The following is a 13,750-nucleotide window of genomic DNA, read 5'->3' on the forward strand; positions in this document are numbered from 1 at the left end:
TGAGCATGTTCTGTCCTTACCGGGCTGCTGTTAGGTCATCCCTTTATTTGGTTTTTCTTGAAGCTGCTTGTTTTTTAACCTTGCAAACCTTGGGGTCCCCCCAAACCTGCTAATACACCTTCCTCTTTTGTATGGACGGTGCTGCTTTGGCTACATAAGGACCATTGCCGTCTGCCTGACTCCTGCAGGTCTGTTCAGGAATTGAGCTCATTAGTTACAAATACAACAAAGGCCCTCGAAAATATATGCTGAAGCCTTCAAAATATGTGGAAACTGATCACAATACATTTCTGTGAAATTTAAACCATTTTATTGTGCATAATTTGCTCTTTAAAACTGTAAGGTTATCATACACTTTCTTGATGGTCACTGCACAAAGGCCATCCAACCTTTGATGCAGGAGTGCTACAAAGGAGGAAAATTTTGGCTTCTTTAACACAGCCTAGCATCCTTCCTCACAGAAATAGCCTCCTGGGGTCTAAATTCCTACAAGACATCGGAAGTACTCAAACTTACAGGATTAAAAAAAAAAAACCAAACAAAAAACAAAAAGGAGACAGATAATTGCACAATATTTTTTTTTTTGCATCTGTTCATTCAGACAACACTTTACAAAATAGTTTGAAGGGGATACTGCCGCAAACAGGTGGGGGGTGCACCACCAGTGTAAGGTTTTGATTGGATTAAGGCTTCCATTGTCTTCTTGGCATTCTGTTGTTGTGGATATATTTCATTGCATTCTTTCAACACTGCAAATCTACACACTTATTTTCTCTAGGAGTTTACAACTGCAATAGCATTTTTATATTCCCAACTGCCAGGTGCAATTGCAAGGAGCACCCGACAAGCAACCAACATCCTGTTATGGACTTGTGTTGCCTACAAATACCGGCAAATGATGTTTTAGAAGTTAGTTTGGTAACGTTAACTCCTGGGTGGAATACTAAAGTATTTTATGGAAGTCTCTATCCTGGCAGATTGACAAATCTAAAAGCAGGGATGCTGGGCTTTATATATTCTGTAATGTGTTTGTTCACAGGAGACACTGTTGTTTTTAAGGTCATTTACATTCTCTGGCATTTAAGTTACACTCTAATAGTATTCAGAAATGTCTTTAACACATTCCAGTCCTGTACTTCCACACTTGTCTCTGAAGAACGTGGAAATGGTCTCTGCTTACTGAAGAGGAAAGAGCCAAAACTAAGACACATTTCTGGGGAAGGAGCAAGAAACTGCTTCATCAGTTACTTTCCCACATCTCTCAGCTCCCATATAGCAAATCTTTTTTCCATGATAGGTTTCTCAACAAAAAGGAGGTTTTAAAAAAAAAGTCTTTCCTCCTCAAAGAATCATGTTTATAAAGATGAAAGAGCCAAAGAGTCAAATAATGACCCAAAAATGCATTTCCATTAATTCTGTGTCAATTAAAATCTGATGAATGATGTGCCTGGGGTGTTGGTGGAGCATGAGAATGATGCTGTTTCTGTGGCAGGAGGAGAAGGGAAGAATCCAACAGTATCAGTCAGACACACATCCAAGCTCAGAATCCACCTTCTGAGGTTAAAATTCATCACTTTCTACTGCATGGAGCTGTGTGTCATCCGCGTCAGTCATGCTGCTTGCTTGGGACTCATCTGTGCCAACTTTTGGAAGAAAAACAAAATACACAAACAAATTAAGCCATTTCTAGAATTCTTGCACATTTCACAATGTAGGGGCAATATCTTGTATGAACAGACCATTCTATAGCAGACCTTAAATAGTATGTTCCAATCCAATTTATGGGATATATTATATTATTATGTACACCACATATTATGTCTATTTTTACTTGCCAACCTGCCCTCCCCTTGCAAGGCTCAAGAGCACCATACAGTACCTCTCCATAAGCAAACTGCTCCTGCCTGAGATGTCCACAATTCAGTTTCCACACTCTCAGTCTCTATGTGGACATGGCCTGCACTACCTATAAAACTTTCAGTCAGTTTGTGATGCTAATAGCAGAAACAATTTAGCATTTAAGCCAAGCATTTAGTATTTAGTTGTTAAAAGTATTTCATATACATTATCCAGTTGAGGCCATTCATTCATTCATTGATTCATTCATTTTTACATTTACAGCCCACTTTTCCTTAAAGTAGCTCAAGACACAATGTACATTGCTTGCCCTTTATTACACCCCTGTGACTTAGACTGAAAAATAGTAATTGACTCCAAGGCTACCCAGTAAACTTCATGGCCGAGGGAGAATTTGAATCTGTGTCTCTCTGGTCCTAGTCTAAAACTCCATACATTACACCACAGTAAAAAAAATCAACAAAACAAAACAGAAAACTCTGAGACTGCAAACATATTCTGGAGCTGACCCAACACAGCTTATATTCATCTGTGGCCTTATGTAAAAGCTATAATTTGCACAAATACATCAATACTATGTATTTGTTTTAAATAACAGTGGCCGAGAGGAGGATGGCAGGAATAGCAAGGGTACTGTATGGAAGTAAGCAAAATGGCAGTTATGTACCAGGAATGTCAGCATGTCTGCTCCCCTTTTGACTCAAGCCTCCTCATTTGGTTTAGGCTTATTTATGCTCATTTATTTATTTTTAAGTATCAATTTCCAATCATAAGAGCTGCAAATTGCTTTTTAAAAAAACTGAATAAAAAGTTGGAAAATGGCATTTTAGATTCCACGTTGCATGAAGTAACAGCCATGCTAAGTGCTAAGACCGCTGCAATTACAACGCTTTCAAGTTATCCAAACGAGAAGCCTCTCCATTTGCCCCAAAGGAAAAAAAACACATCAAGAAGACCTGCCTGACTCATATGGGCAACATTCACTGATCTGCTCCTCTTGTGTTACAGGCTCTTCATCATCTGGAAGGTACCGTTTGTCAATGGCCTCTTTGATCTGGTTGTTGGCTCCTTTGGGATCCAAGTCCATTGCCCAGGAAAAGTTCATCAGTGCGAGATGGGTCTGCCCCAACTTTTTATAAACCTAGCGAAACAACAATCATCAACTCCAATGTAAGTCAATAAATTAAATGTTTCCAGCAATACATGCTTGCCTCTACCAAATGGGAATATCTAGAGCTCTACATAAATGTCAGAGTTGCTATTGGAGGGTGATTTGTCCATCCAGGCAACAATGTTTAACCTGTTCTTTATGGGGTTGAACAAGTTTGCAGTTTTGAGATATTGCAGATGCAGCTTTGTCTCCCAAGACTCAAGCTGGCCATGGAGTGCCTTCCACAACAGAACTCAAGCTGCATGCTAACTCCAACCCTTTCTGGACAGAAACAACCATCCAACTATTTTAGGGACTCCACTTTGGATTTGAGTAGGGTTTACTCCTTAGCATTTTATTTTCCTGAAGACATCTCACAAAGCAGCAGTTGTTTAGGATCAATTTTCCTTCTCCTAGATGGCCTACCTTCCAGCTGCAATAACAGCTAACTGGGATCAGGTTGGAAACAGCTTAGTTTCCTGTCCATTTATTGGCCCAATTCAAAGTGCTGGCACTTATTTTTAAATCTTTTCACAGCTTGGGACTAGGGTACCCGAATATTTGCCTATCTCTGTGTACAGAGATCCACATTTTGAGGCTTGGCCTTGCTAGCTAAGCCAAAAATTATAGTCACCAGCCCCCGCCTAGCAAACCTCTTCACAAGCTTCTCTCTTTGTACAGTGGCAATCAAGGATTCCACATTGTTCCACTGCTTCACAGTATTTGGGGAGGGGGGTCAGTTTGGTCCCACTTGGCCAAGATGCCCCAGGTTCCTTGGCAGCACAGCTGTCAAAATTACAACTTCCCTTCCATCTTTGGAGGTGAAGAGAGGGTGGAGATTGGCACGCAATTGCCAGGATGGCCTTTGCCCCACTCTGCAGCTTCAAAGTTGGCAGGAAGGCTAGTCACTCATCATATTTGCCTTATGACAAATATGGTGCAGCATAATCTATGAGCTGTATAGCAAAGCCCTTCCCATAATCATCAACAATCACCTTGTTTTTCTTTGAATCAGAAAATGCAAGGGAACCCAGCTTACAGCTGTAATTCAGAAGGTTATTCTCAGGTTGGTTCTTACCTTTCCTATTAAGAAGTAAACAAGAGACTCTTTGGGAACAATTTGCTTCAGTTCTTCAAGTTCTTGTAAAGCATACTGAAATGACCAAAAAAGACCCCAAACCACTGAGCAGTTTTTTCTGAGAAATATGAACCACATTATTATTATTATTATTATTATTATTATTATTATTATTATTATTAATATCCCGCTCCCCAGCCAAAGCCAGGCTCAGAGCGGCTAACAACAGTAAAATGATATAACAATATTAGAGTTCATACCTTTGATCATAGAGTCGGACACGACTAAACAACAAAAACCTTTGGTACAATACAAATAAATCTTTCTTCCGGAAATCCTAGTTAATTGTTTGACACATGCATTTTCTATGGGCTGAGAATTTGTAATATTATTATTTGCTAGAAAACACCAAGGCTTTTGGTTTCATGTGCACCTAGCCATCTGAAACACACCCACAAGGGACCAGGGAATGCAGGAAATTAATAGATACTGAACAGAGTGGGGAAAGACAGATCTCTCCTCCCCAAAGCGGGATGACAGAAGTATAACAAGGTTCAAGAAATTAATAGCAACCAGGGCAAGAGAGCTGGAATAATTACAACAAAAAGGAAGGTGGGTTATATGAACAGCTGGGAGAGTTTTGAGGCACATGACTGTGTGAGTGTCAAAGAATTTAGTGTCAACTTGTAGATGGTCAGCATATTTTGTTTAGAAGGATTAAATGATCCAGACTAATTCAATATAGCCATTCTCCCTTTCTCCCAAACTAGGAATCATATTATACCATAAACACTTGCTATAAGCAATATGACTGGGGAAGGAACCATTAGATAAAGCGAGATCTGCTGATACTGTGGAACACAACTTGTATGAGGCGGCAATTAGATAAGAACAGACCCCAGAGCCCACAGAATTTATTAAAGAAAAAACCCAACAAATTCATAGGAACTTACTCCTAAATTAACATGTTTAGGATTGCCCTACAGGTGTTATGCAATGGCTGCAGAGTGTGTCCAAGCTTTCAAAGGAAACACAAAAGGTTGCTGTCCAAGAAACTCAAAAGTGCAGTTCAACCTCATTGCAAATTGCTCACCTTATACTTCTCATTTGCAAATAATACTGAGGCTCTATGGAATTTGCAGAGGGGGTTCTTGGGATCAATATTAATAGCTTTGTTCAAAGTATCCAAAGCCTTTTCAGATTTCTTCAGGGCATGCTGAACCTGAAAAAGAAATGATTTATTTGTTTGTTTTAAAAAGACAGTGCTTGCTCATTGTATGGATTTGCCAATTTCTACGTTCAGGCCAGGAGCAGAATGAAGCATGATTTACTTACAACTCCAATGTGGCACAACAAGACAGAGCTCTGAGGGTTGATATGAAGTGCTTTCTGGAAATGCATTTCTGCAAGGCTGAATTTCTCCTGTTTGTAGTAAATCATTCCCAACCCATACCTAGCAATTTTAAAACAAGACTGTATTAGGCACCAAGCTTGTATATTATTAGGAAGGACACTTTCTATAGGCTGAGAGTGTAAGTGCACAACATTAATTGAGTGGTTGACTTTGAGCAACACAGGTAAAATGAAAAAGATTTCATAATTGTAACAGCATCTACACAATATGTTAATATTCTACTTCCCTATTTTGAAGCAAAGCCTTTATATGATTGTTTCAGCACTGTCTAGTTCAAATACACTCTCCCTGTTACAATCCAAGTTAAGGTTTTCTCTCCCTACCCTTTATAAGCCTATAAACCATGGCAGCTGCTCAGAACTGCTTTGACATTCCATCCTATTACCAATGTTCTGTCCTTACCGTTCCATCCTATTACCAATAATATAATATTTTGTAAGTCATTTTGTCAAATAAAATGTAGCACAGCAGCAACCCTCACATAAGTGGGGAGATAGGGTTATATATTTTATAGTGCAGTGGCATCTAAGGTGTATTGCACAATGCATAAGATTATGCTTCAAGCAACTGCTTGGGAGCCCCAAGGGAGGTGCAGTGCTGATACAGAGGTGTTCCCTGTTCTCTCCAACATCTCACATGGGAAATGTTTGTCAAAGCCGAACCCTTTTGAGTTTCCAAAACTTGGTAGAGATAAAGATTGCTTGAGGATGCTCAGTTTTAAATTTATATGGTGGTTTCATGCCAATTAATTATAATTATTATTATTATTGACTGTTTTATTGTTTAAGGCTTTTTGCTTAATGTTTTGAGCTTTACACATCTGAGAATGTATAACTGGGGGAGAATGGCATAATGAACTTTTCACGTGCTCCTGGCAGTGGTATGGAACCCTAACGATGCCACAGCCATTTTCAGAGGCAACTATGTCAGGACAGATGCATGTCAACTGGATGCAAGTCAGGGGTAGGTAAAGTTGGAGACAAAAAGAGGGAGCCCAAAGAGACTGCAAGTAGACACCTAAAATTTTTATCCTTGGGGATATTGTAACTCATACATTTTTTGCTTCTTCATTCTCTCCTTCTCCCACTCCTGGTTTTTAACTAATTAGAAGTATTTCTTACCAGGCATTATAGTGCCGAGGATTCATTCTAATTGCATTCCTAAAGCAGGCTAATGCTTTCTCAAGTTCCTCTGTCAACACAAATTCATGCCCTAAGAGAGTGTAGGCGTAGGCATAATTTGGATCAACTTGTATAGCTCTCTGAAAGAACTTGATGGCAATGTCATGTTCCCGTTGCAAACTGAAGCAATTTCCTGCCGCACACCATGCCTGGAAGAAAGAAAAGCAAAATGGTAGAAGACATACAATAGTATTTTTCTCCCGTTTTTTGAGGAGAAAAGACAGAGTGCAATGGAAAAGCAGAGTGCAACAAGTCTGGATTTAACAGGTGCTCAAGCGCCTGTTTACATGGCAACACCTTTGTGGATACTTGATTTTTAAAAAAATGTCAACCTCTAATTTACTTTTTCCACAATCAAGAGGTGAATCAGAGACTGAAGTGTGTTTTTAAAAATGCCACAACAAAATGACCATGATGATACCTCTGGTGAATTTTTATCCATATCAGTTAAGTCTTTTGAAAGCACCGAAAGAGCCACATCTTTCTGCAAATGCCACAGTGTTGTTGAGTAGATTTCCATCCCTTCCACTCGGTAGTTTTCAATCCTTCTTACTTCAGAGAATATCCTCTCAGCCTACGAGAGAAATTAACAAGTGGCATTTCAACAACATGAATTAAAAGACTTTCTGCATGATCACATTTGGATGATAATTGTGTGTGCACAATTCTTCCATATGGCTTCTCATCAGGGTTTTATTTCTTAGAATCACAGAGACCTTGGAGGTCCTTCTGCACAATGCAGGATGTAACCATGGCAGTGTCCCTGACAGTTATCCATTCTGCCTTGACCTCCACCTCCCAAGACATACTGTTGCAGATCTTACCTACATGTAGTTTCCCCTAATACTTAGCTGAAATCTTTCCATCCATTAGTCCTGCCCTCTAGAGCAAAAATTAACAAACTTGATCCATCTTCTGTGTGACAACCCTTCCATACATGCACAGAAGATCATAGAATCATAGAGTTGGAATAGACCACAAGGGCCATCGAGTCCAACCCCCTGCCAAGCAGGAAACACAATCAGAGCACTCCTGACATATGGTTGTCAAGCCTCTGCTTAAAGACCTCCAAAGAAAGAGACTCCACCACACTCCTTGGCAGCAAATTCCACTGTTGAACAGCTCTTACTGTCAGGAAGTTCTTCCTAATGTTTAGGTGGAATCTTCTTTCTTGTAGTTTGGATCCACTGCTCCGTGTCCGCTTCTCTGGAGCAGCAGAAAACAACCTTTCTCCCTCCTCTATATGACATCCTTTTATATATTTGAACATGGCTATCATATCACCCCTTAACCTCTTCTCCAGGCTAAACATGCCCAGCTCCCTTAGCAGTTCCTCATAAGGCATCGTTTCCAGGCCTTTGACCATTTTGGTTGCCCTCCTCTGGACACTGTTTGTCAGTGTCCTTCTTGAACTGTGGTGCCCAGAACTGGACACAGTACTCCAGGTGAGGTCTGACCAGAGCAGAATACAGTGGCACTATTACTTCCCTTGATCTAGATGCTATACTCTTATTGATGCTGCCTTCTCATATGTTAATACATGACCACAAGTTTAAAACTACTCTAATAGAGCGAGCATATAGGCTGCCCAGCACCAGAGAAGCCCTGTTGCTGTTAAGCCCGCTTGGGGAATGGTATGTAGGAGAGGGTCCCACGAAAGGCACTAACTATGCAGAGGCCTCCTTAAACTAGGAACTGATGTTGCATAGTTCAAAGATGAGAGAGTACTCCAAATCTATGTTAAGTGATCTTGAAAATATATGGGGGAGCGCTTTTTTGTACAGTACATTGGCAGACATGCAGCACAGAATAGAAGCATTCCACATCATGCTCACCTGCATATATTCCGCAAGCTCAAAGTAAGCTCTTCCAATATGGCACAGTACCCAGCCCGTGTTGTAGTGGTGAGAAGGCAAATGACTCAGTATATGAATTGCTTCTTTACAGTTGTAAGAACACAAGGCTAAATAACCTTTCCCCATGTCACGGAGAAGGCTCATCAAACCTTCTAGGAGAAAAATGCAATAAATACACAGGAGAACAAAGGAGATTAAGAAAGTACCAGCCTAAAAGCCCTATAGTTTCAAAAATGGAACATATTCTCAAGAAGCCAAAATGAGAAATAGAAAATAAATAAAATGCCAGTATGTGGTCTAATGAACAAGGTGCTGACTAGGACCTAGATTCAAATCCTGACTCTGAGCCAAAGTTACACATTACAAGAAAGTGCTAACTGGATTATTCTATATGTCTGCCAAAAATTGCAGTAGGTACAAAGAAGCATTCTTGATTATTTCCCTGCTATTACAGAATTCTCTTTCACTGGGAGAGTATAATGAACTTGGACATCATTCTAACAGTATCAGAAATGAAAATGGTTTTAAATGCACACTATTTTGCATTTCCCCCCTTGTTTTTGTCTTATTCTCCACCCCCAGCCTTTGGAATGGCTTTACTACTACAAATGAATTCTTAGGAACAGTCCACACACCTGCTGCTGCTTTCTGTAACGTGAATGCCTGGATTTGTGGTGTTACGGAGGCAATCTTTCCTTCTGAAATGATGGACGAATCAAGTTTGGTGATTTCCAAACTGTCATTAATGTTTGGCTGTGTGATCCCTCCCTTATTGGTTTTACACTTTGTCTTTCGGTTTGCAATTTTGGGCGGAAACTTCATTTTTAACTTTTTACTATTTTCCTACGAGAAAAGAACAAATATATTTAAGAACTCGTTACCCTGCAACCAAAACCAAAAGCAAAGCAGAATATTCAGGGACAGAAATCTAGATGTACTGTTCTTTCTGGAATTTGAATCACTAAACTGGAAGGGAGAAAAGGCAACCCAATCCAACCTCCTATCATATAGAAGAGCTCTCGAGTGACCTATCTGCTATCCAGAACACAGTGTGCAAGAATGAGGGAGCAGCCATCAAACTAAGCATCAGCACACAGGGGTTTAGAAGAAACTTAGTCACATTTTAAGTATGATGTCTTTGGACTAGCCTGCGATTTTGTGCAGTACATATATATATTACTGAATACAAGATACCAAAAATGACGACACATTTATATAGCAGTATTAACCAGGTGACCAATAGGGTCTGTGATGCCCACAAAAGCTTTGCATCCAGCTTCTATTATTGTGCCCTTTGCTCTCATCTCCACTGGGAAAAGCTGCACGAAAAGGAGTATTTGAGTTCAGTTCTGCATACCAAGCAGTTCTCACCCAATATGAGCTGCTCAACAAAGAAAAGAAATGCATGGCTCTGGATAATGGTATAAAAACCCATGAGTTTAGGAATACTGGCAGAAAGTAGAACTGTTTGCAGAACATTTGCAGGTATGGCTTGAATACATGCTTTCTAGATGTGATCTTCCCCATCAGGGAATAAGGGTAAAAATCCAAAACAAGAGGTTAACCAGCTATGACCAGGGATGGAGGAACAGATGGAGTAGCAGAAAAGGCCAGACCTCTATGATCTTTATAACCGAAGAAGCAAAGTATTCTCTGTAATGGTATTGTTTTCATAGTTTACTATGATAATCTGTTTTGCAGCAAAACCAGGGAATCCTTAAAGTCTGCCATATTTATTATGGCACATGGTTTCATGGTCCACAGTCTACTTGAAGCAGATTCTACGCCGAAATAAATTTGTTTGTGTTCTAATTAGATTTGTAGCCCTCTTAAACATTTCTGCTTTTCATGTTGGCCCTTGTTAATTCCTCATGATACTATTGCAACATACGGATTCTCCAACTGCTCTCCATCCCCATATGAGATACCTGATCACCAAGGGCATCACAGCAGCTGGAGTCCCATTTACCTTTGTTGTAGAACTATCACTAGAGAATAGGCGTGAACTTCTTCGAGGCAGCACATTAGGTGGAGCAGCAATGGTTGGGCTCAATACCTGAGGGGTTGTACTGAAGAGAGAATAAACAAAACTTCTTAGTGCAACCGTCAACAACTCCTTGTGGAAATTAGGGCACGGATGGTATGCACCCACCCCACTCTTCTACTTAGACATTCTAATGTCTAAGTAGAAATGTGGGCAGTATGACAACAACAAAAGAAAACGATGGAGAGAAACAATTACCTAGGAACAAGAAGACAATACCAGCAAGTCTGCCAAGGCAAGGCCCTAGTCTCACTATGGACTGGTTAGGCATTGTGGACCAATGATACCTGAGTGCTCTCTCTACCACTGTTATGGTTGGACAGCCCCTGGTTTACTAGGGGGCTCCAGGCAATAAAAACAAGCTGTGACATAGCTGGGCCTTATTTTGTGAGCAAGTCAACATACATAGAGTGAATAATTGTGCCTATAATTGGTATATAATTGGCGGTGAAGAGGGTCTACTTTGTCACCTACATGCCATCCTCAAGTATACAACTTAGGTCCAGGATACCTGGCAGGCTGCCTCCCCCAGTACAGCTCAAGCTGAGCTTTAGGATCTTCTGTGGAGACCCTGCAGGTAGTTTCATGACCAGTGAATTGTCACTTGGTGACAATGCAGAAGTGGGCCATCTCAATTATAGGACTCACCTTCTGAAATGCCTTCCCTCAGCTACACTGTGAAGAAGAGATAAGTTTTCCTGGACTCAACTTGATTTTTATTTTTATTTATGTATGTTTGCTTTAAACTAGTTTTTAGGAAATGTGACTGAATACGATACTTTTATTATTTTTTAAGTAAGCTACATATATAATTTTATTCTATGAAACATATAAAATGTTTATAAATAAATAAAATCATGATCCAGGCGTAGGAAGACATTTCATACCTTGTCTGTGGGCCTGAACTCTGTGTTTGTGCAACAAGGATTGGCGTTACTTCCCGACTATTTCCGCTTTGTGAGAAGACTGATTTTGTTCCAGCTTGGCTTATTCTGGTGACAGTCTATATGTGGAAAAAACAGCACATCAGACCTATGACCGTGTTATTAAAAACCACTGGTATTGCTACTTACAACTCATAAAGCTAAGAGGAGTTATCTGCTAAAATATCAATAATAATAATAAATAATAATAATAATATCCAGTCATTATGTGATCCAGAGAACTACCTGATTAACAGAAAATGGCATGTATTTCTAAACACCAGTTGGCTATCCTATCACATTCCTAGGCAAAGTCTTTCCCTTTTCCTCACACCATAGGCAGACCCAGTGCAACCCAAGAAAACCTATTTCCACACTATATTCACTAGATCAGGGCAACTGTGCACAATCCTGTGCACTATTAATTCCAGTGAGATTTTTTTTTGGGTGGGGAAACTTAAATTTATCACATACATAGTTATTTTGAATTAATCCACCTTTTTAGGAAGACTGAAATTTGCTAACCATCTCAATACTTGTGGCCAACCTTGGGGCTGAGAAATAGTCAATGAAAATACTAATGCCTGATTCAACTGTCCATTAACTTCCACACCAGTCTATGGAAAAGCACCCATTTTATGTAGTAGAAGTACTGGACAATGACCAGACTTTGGCAAATAAAGCAACTAATACATTTAACAGACATTAACAATAGGAGACAATGGTGGTAACTTTTATAACAACATTGCAAAAGTTCTAGTTGTAAAGACAACCCTAGAAAATAAAAGAAATATTTGCCGATGTTAGCATTCAAAGATATTGTCTGCAAAAGTTATTGTATCGGAGATGAAGCAATCAGACAGTGTCTACCACTTCTCTCTGTGGTAGAGTTTGCCTGCAAAATAATTGGAGATGGGGTGCCAGCTTGCAAGGGCGACGGGGGGGGGGGGGCAGGGGGGCAATGTCACGTGCGTGATGCCACACACCCCGACGTCATGTGCATGACATTGGAATGCCGGGAGAAGCCAAGGGTGGAGCCAAAGCAGCAGCTGCATGGCTTCAATGGCCGGCACTGCTATTGGTGGGAGGATGCTTCAACCCTCCTTCCCCTCCACGGCAGCAGGAGAAAGAGAAGAAGCCAGCCACTGGAGCCGCTCCATGCTTTGGCCCTGTGCTCTTTGGAAAGGGGAGGCAGGCCTTCACCCCCAAAATATTGGGGAGCCCCAAAAGAGCTCAGCCCCCAGAAGCTGGTGCCCCCGACTGGAGAGCAAATACACAGAAACTGACCACCCATCAAGTTGCTTTGACAAAACTAAAATTTTCTTCTTGTGACTTTTTAGAACAATTATCCAGATTTTTATATTTCCTTGCCTTCAATCTCACATGCACACCCTTGAATGCAAGGTACCTTCTTGGAAGGGGCTCCTGGAGGTGGCACATCAATTACTGAAGAAGAATTTGTGCAGTTTTGTAAATAGGATCCATCTCCCGGGCTAGGGGTTTCTAATGGCAAGATTCCAAAGCTGAGAAAACATACAAGAATGTTTGAAAATATGCACGATTCCTCAAAGAGAGAAGTGAGCGGGCAAGGAGAAAAGAGAGAATCTTACTTTATAAACTAAGGACAAATTGCAGGGCAAAGGAATTTATAAGCCCCAGTGAAAATAAGTTTCTAGACAAACAGTTTCCTCATTGTTCCATACACAAGCTTGAAGATGTAAAAGCAAGAAGTTCTGGTGATCAACAATAATAAGGTATGTAAAAAGAAGCTCTAATTCTTTGAGGACAAACACACATTTTTCACATATATCCCAATATTTTCATATAATATTGCAGTATTTGTATACAGCTTGGTGGCATCAACCATGTTCAAAACAATGTGCATGTGTGGTTTTAAATAGAGGAAACTAACAAATTTATCACCAAAACAATCACATGTGGCATGTTAGGTCAAGAGGACAACTCTCCTAAGCATGCCTTCATGCAATTCATGGTCAAGCAGTAAAGCCCTATGTGCTTGGGTCTCCCATACCAACACTTCATACACTGTAACTTATTTTGTCAAATAGTGCTTCTAAATGCTCACAAGCCCCACTTCTTATATCAATTCCTGAAATGTAGCTATATTTTTCTATTACAGCAGTAACTACTAAAAAAATGTGAATTAACAGACTCAGACTGCAATCCTAAACTTAAAGCAAACCCCCCTGGACAGTGTGAGGTCTGCTTCTGAATAAACATGCACAG

General features: G+C 40.2%; 1 protein-coding gene across 7 annotated transcripts in view; it reads right to left on the reverse strand.

Annotated features, from left to right (window-relative positions):
• Positions 1-287: 287 nt before the first annotated feature.
• Positions 288-13,750, reverse strand: part of CDC27 (cell division cycle 27) — a 28,352-nt gene continuing 14,889 nt past the window's right edge. For 2 of the 7 annotated variants that reach the window (XM_077917267.1, XM_077917269.1), the window contains 13 exons: positions 12,912-13,026; positions 11,468-11,583; positions 10,506-10,605; positions 9,172-9,379; positions 8,516-8,688; positions 7,102-7,254; positions 6,621-6,829; positions 5,421-5,538; positions 5,179-5,307; positions 4,086-4,160; positions 2,814-2,998; positions 1,880-1,962; positions 288-1,643 (listed from right to left, as the gene is read on the reverse strand). In XM_077917267.1, the coding sequence (XP_077773393.1) occupies positions 1,561-1,643; positions 1,880-1,962; positions 2,814-2,998; positions 4,086-4,160; positions 5,179-5,307; positions 5,421-5,538; positions 6,621-6,829; positions 7,102-7,254; positions 8,516-8,688; positions 9,172-9,379; positions 10,506-10,605; positions 11,468-11,583; positions 12,912-13,026 (1,747 nt within the window). In that variant the 3' untranslated portion in view covers positions 288-1,560. Of the gene's footprint in view, positions 1,644-1,879; positions 1,963-2,813; positions 2,999-4,081; positions 4,161-5,178; positions 5,308-5,420; positions 5,539-6,620; positions 6,830-7,101; positions 7,255-8,515; positions 8,689-9,171; positions 9,380-10,505; positions 10,606-11,467; positions 11,584-12,911; positions 13,027-13,750 lie in introns of those variants that run through there. The other 5 variants (XM_077917268.1, XM_028701909.2, XM_028701908.2 and 2 more) reach the window with 5 other exon arrangements.

Source organism: Podarcis muralis, chromosome 13, assembly GCF_964188315.1.
Source record: "Podarcis muralis chromosome 13, rPodMur119.hap1.1, whole genome shotgun sequence".
NCBI classification, from domain to species: domain Eukaryota; kingdom Metazoa; phylum Chordata; class Lepidosauria; order Squamata; family Lacertidae; genus Podarcis; species Podarcis muralis.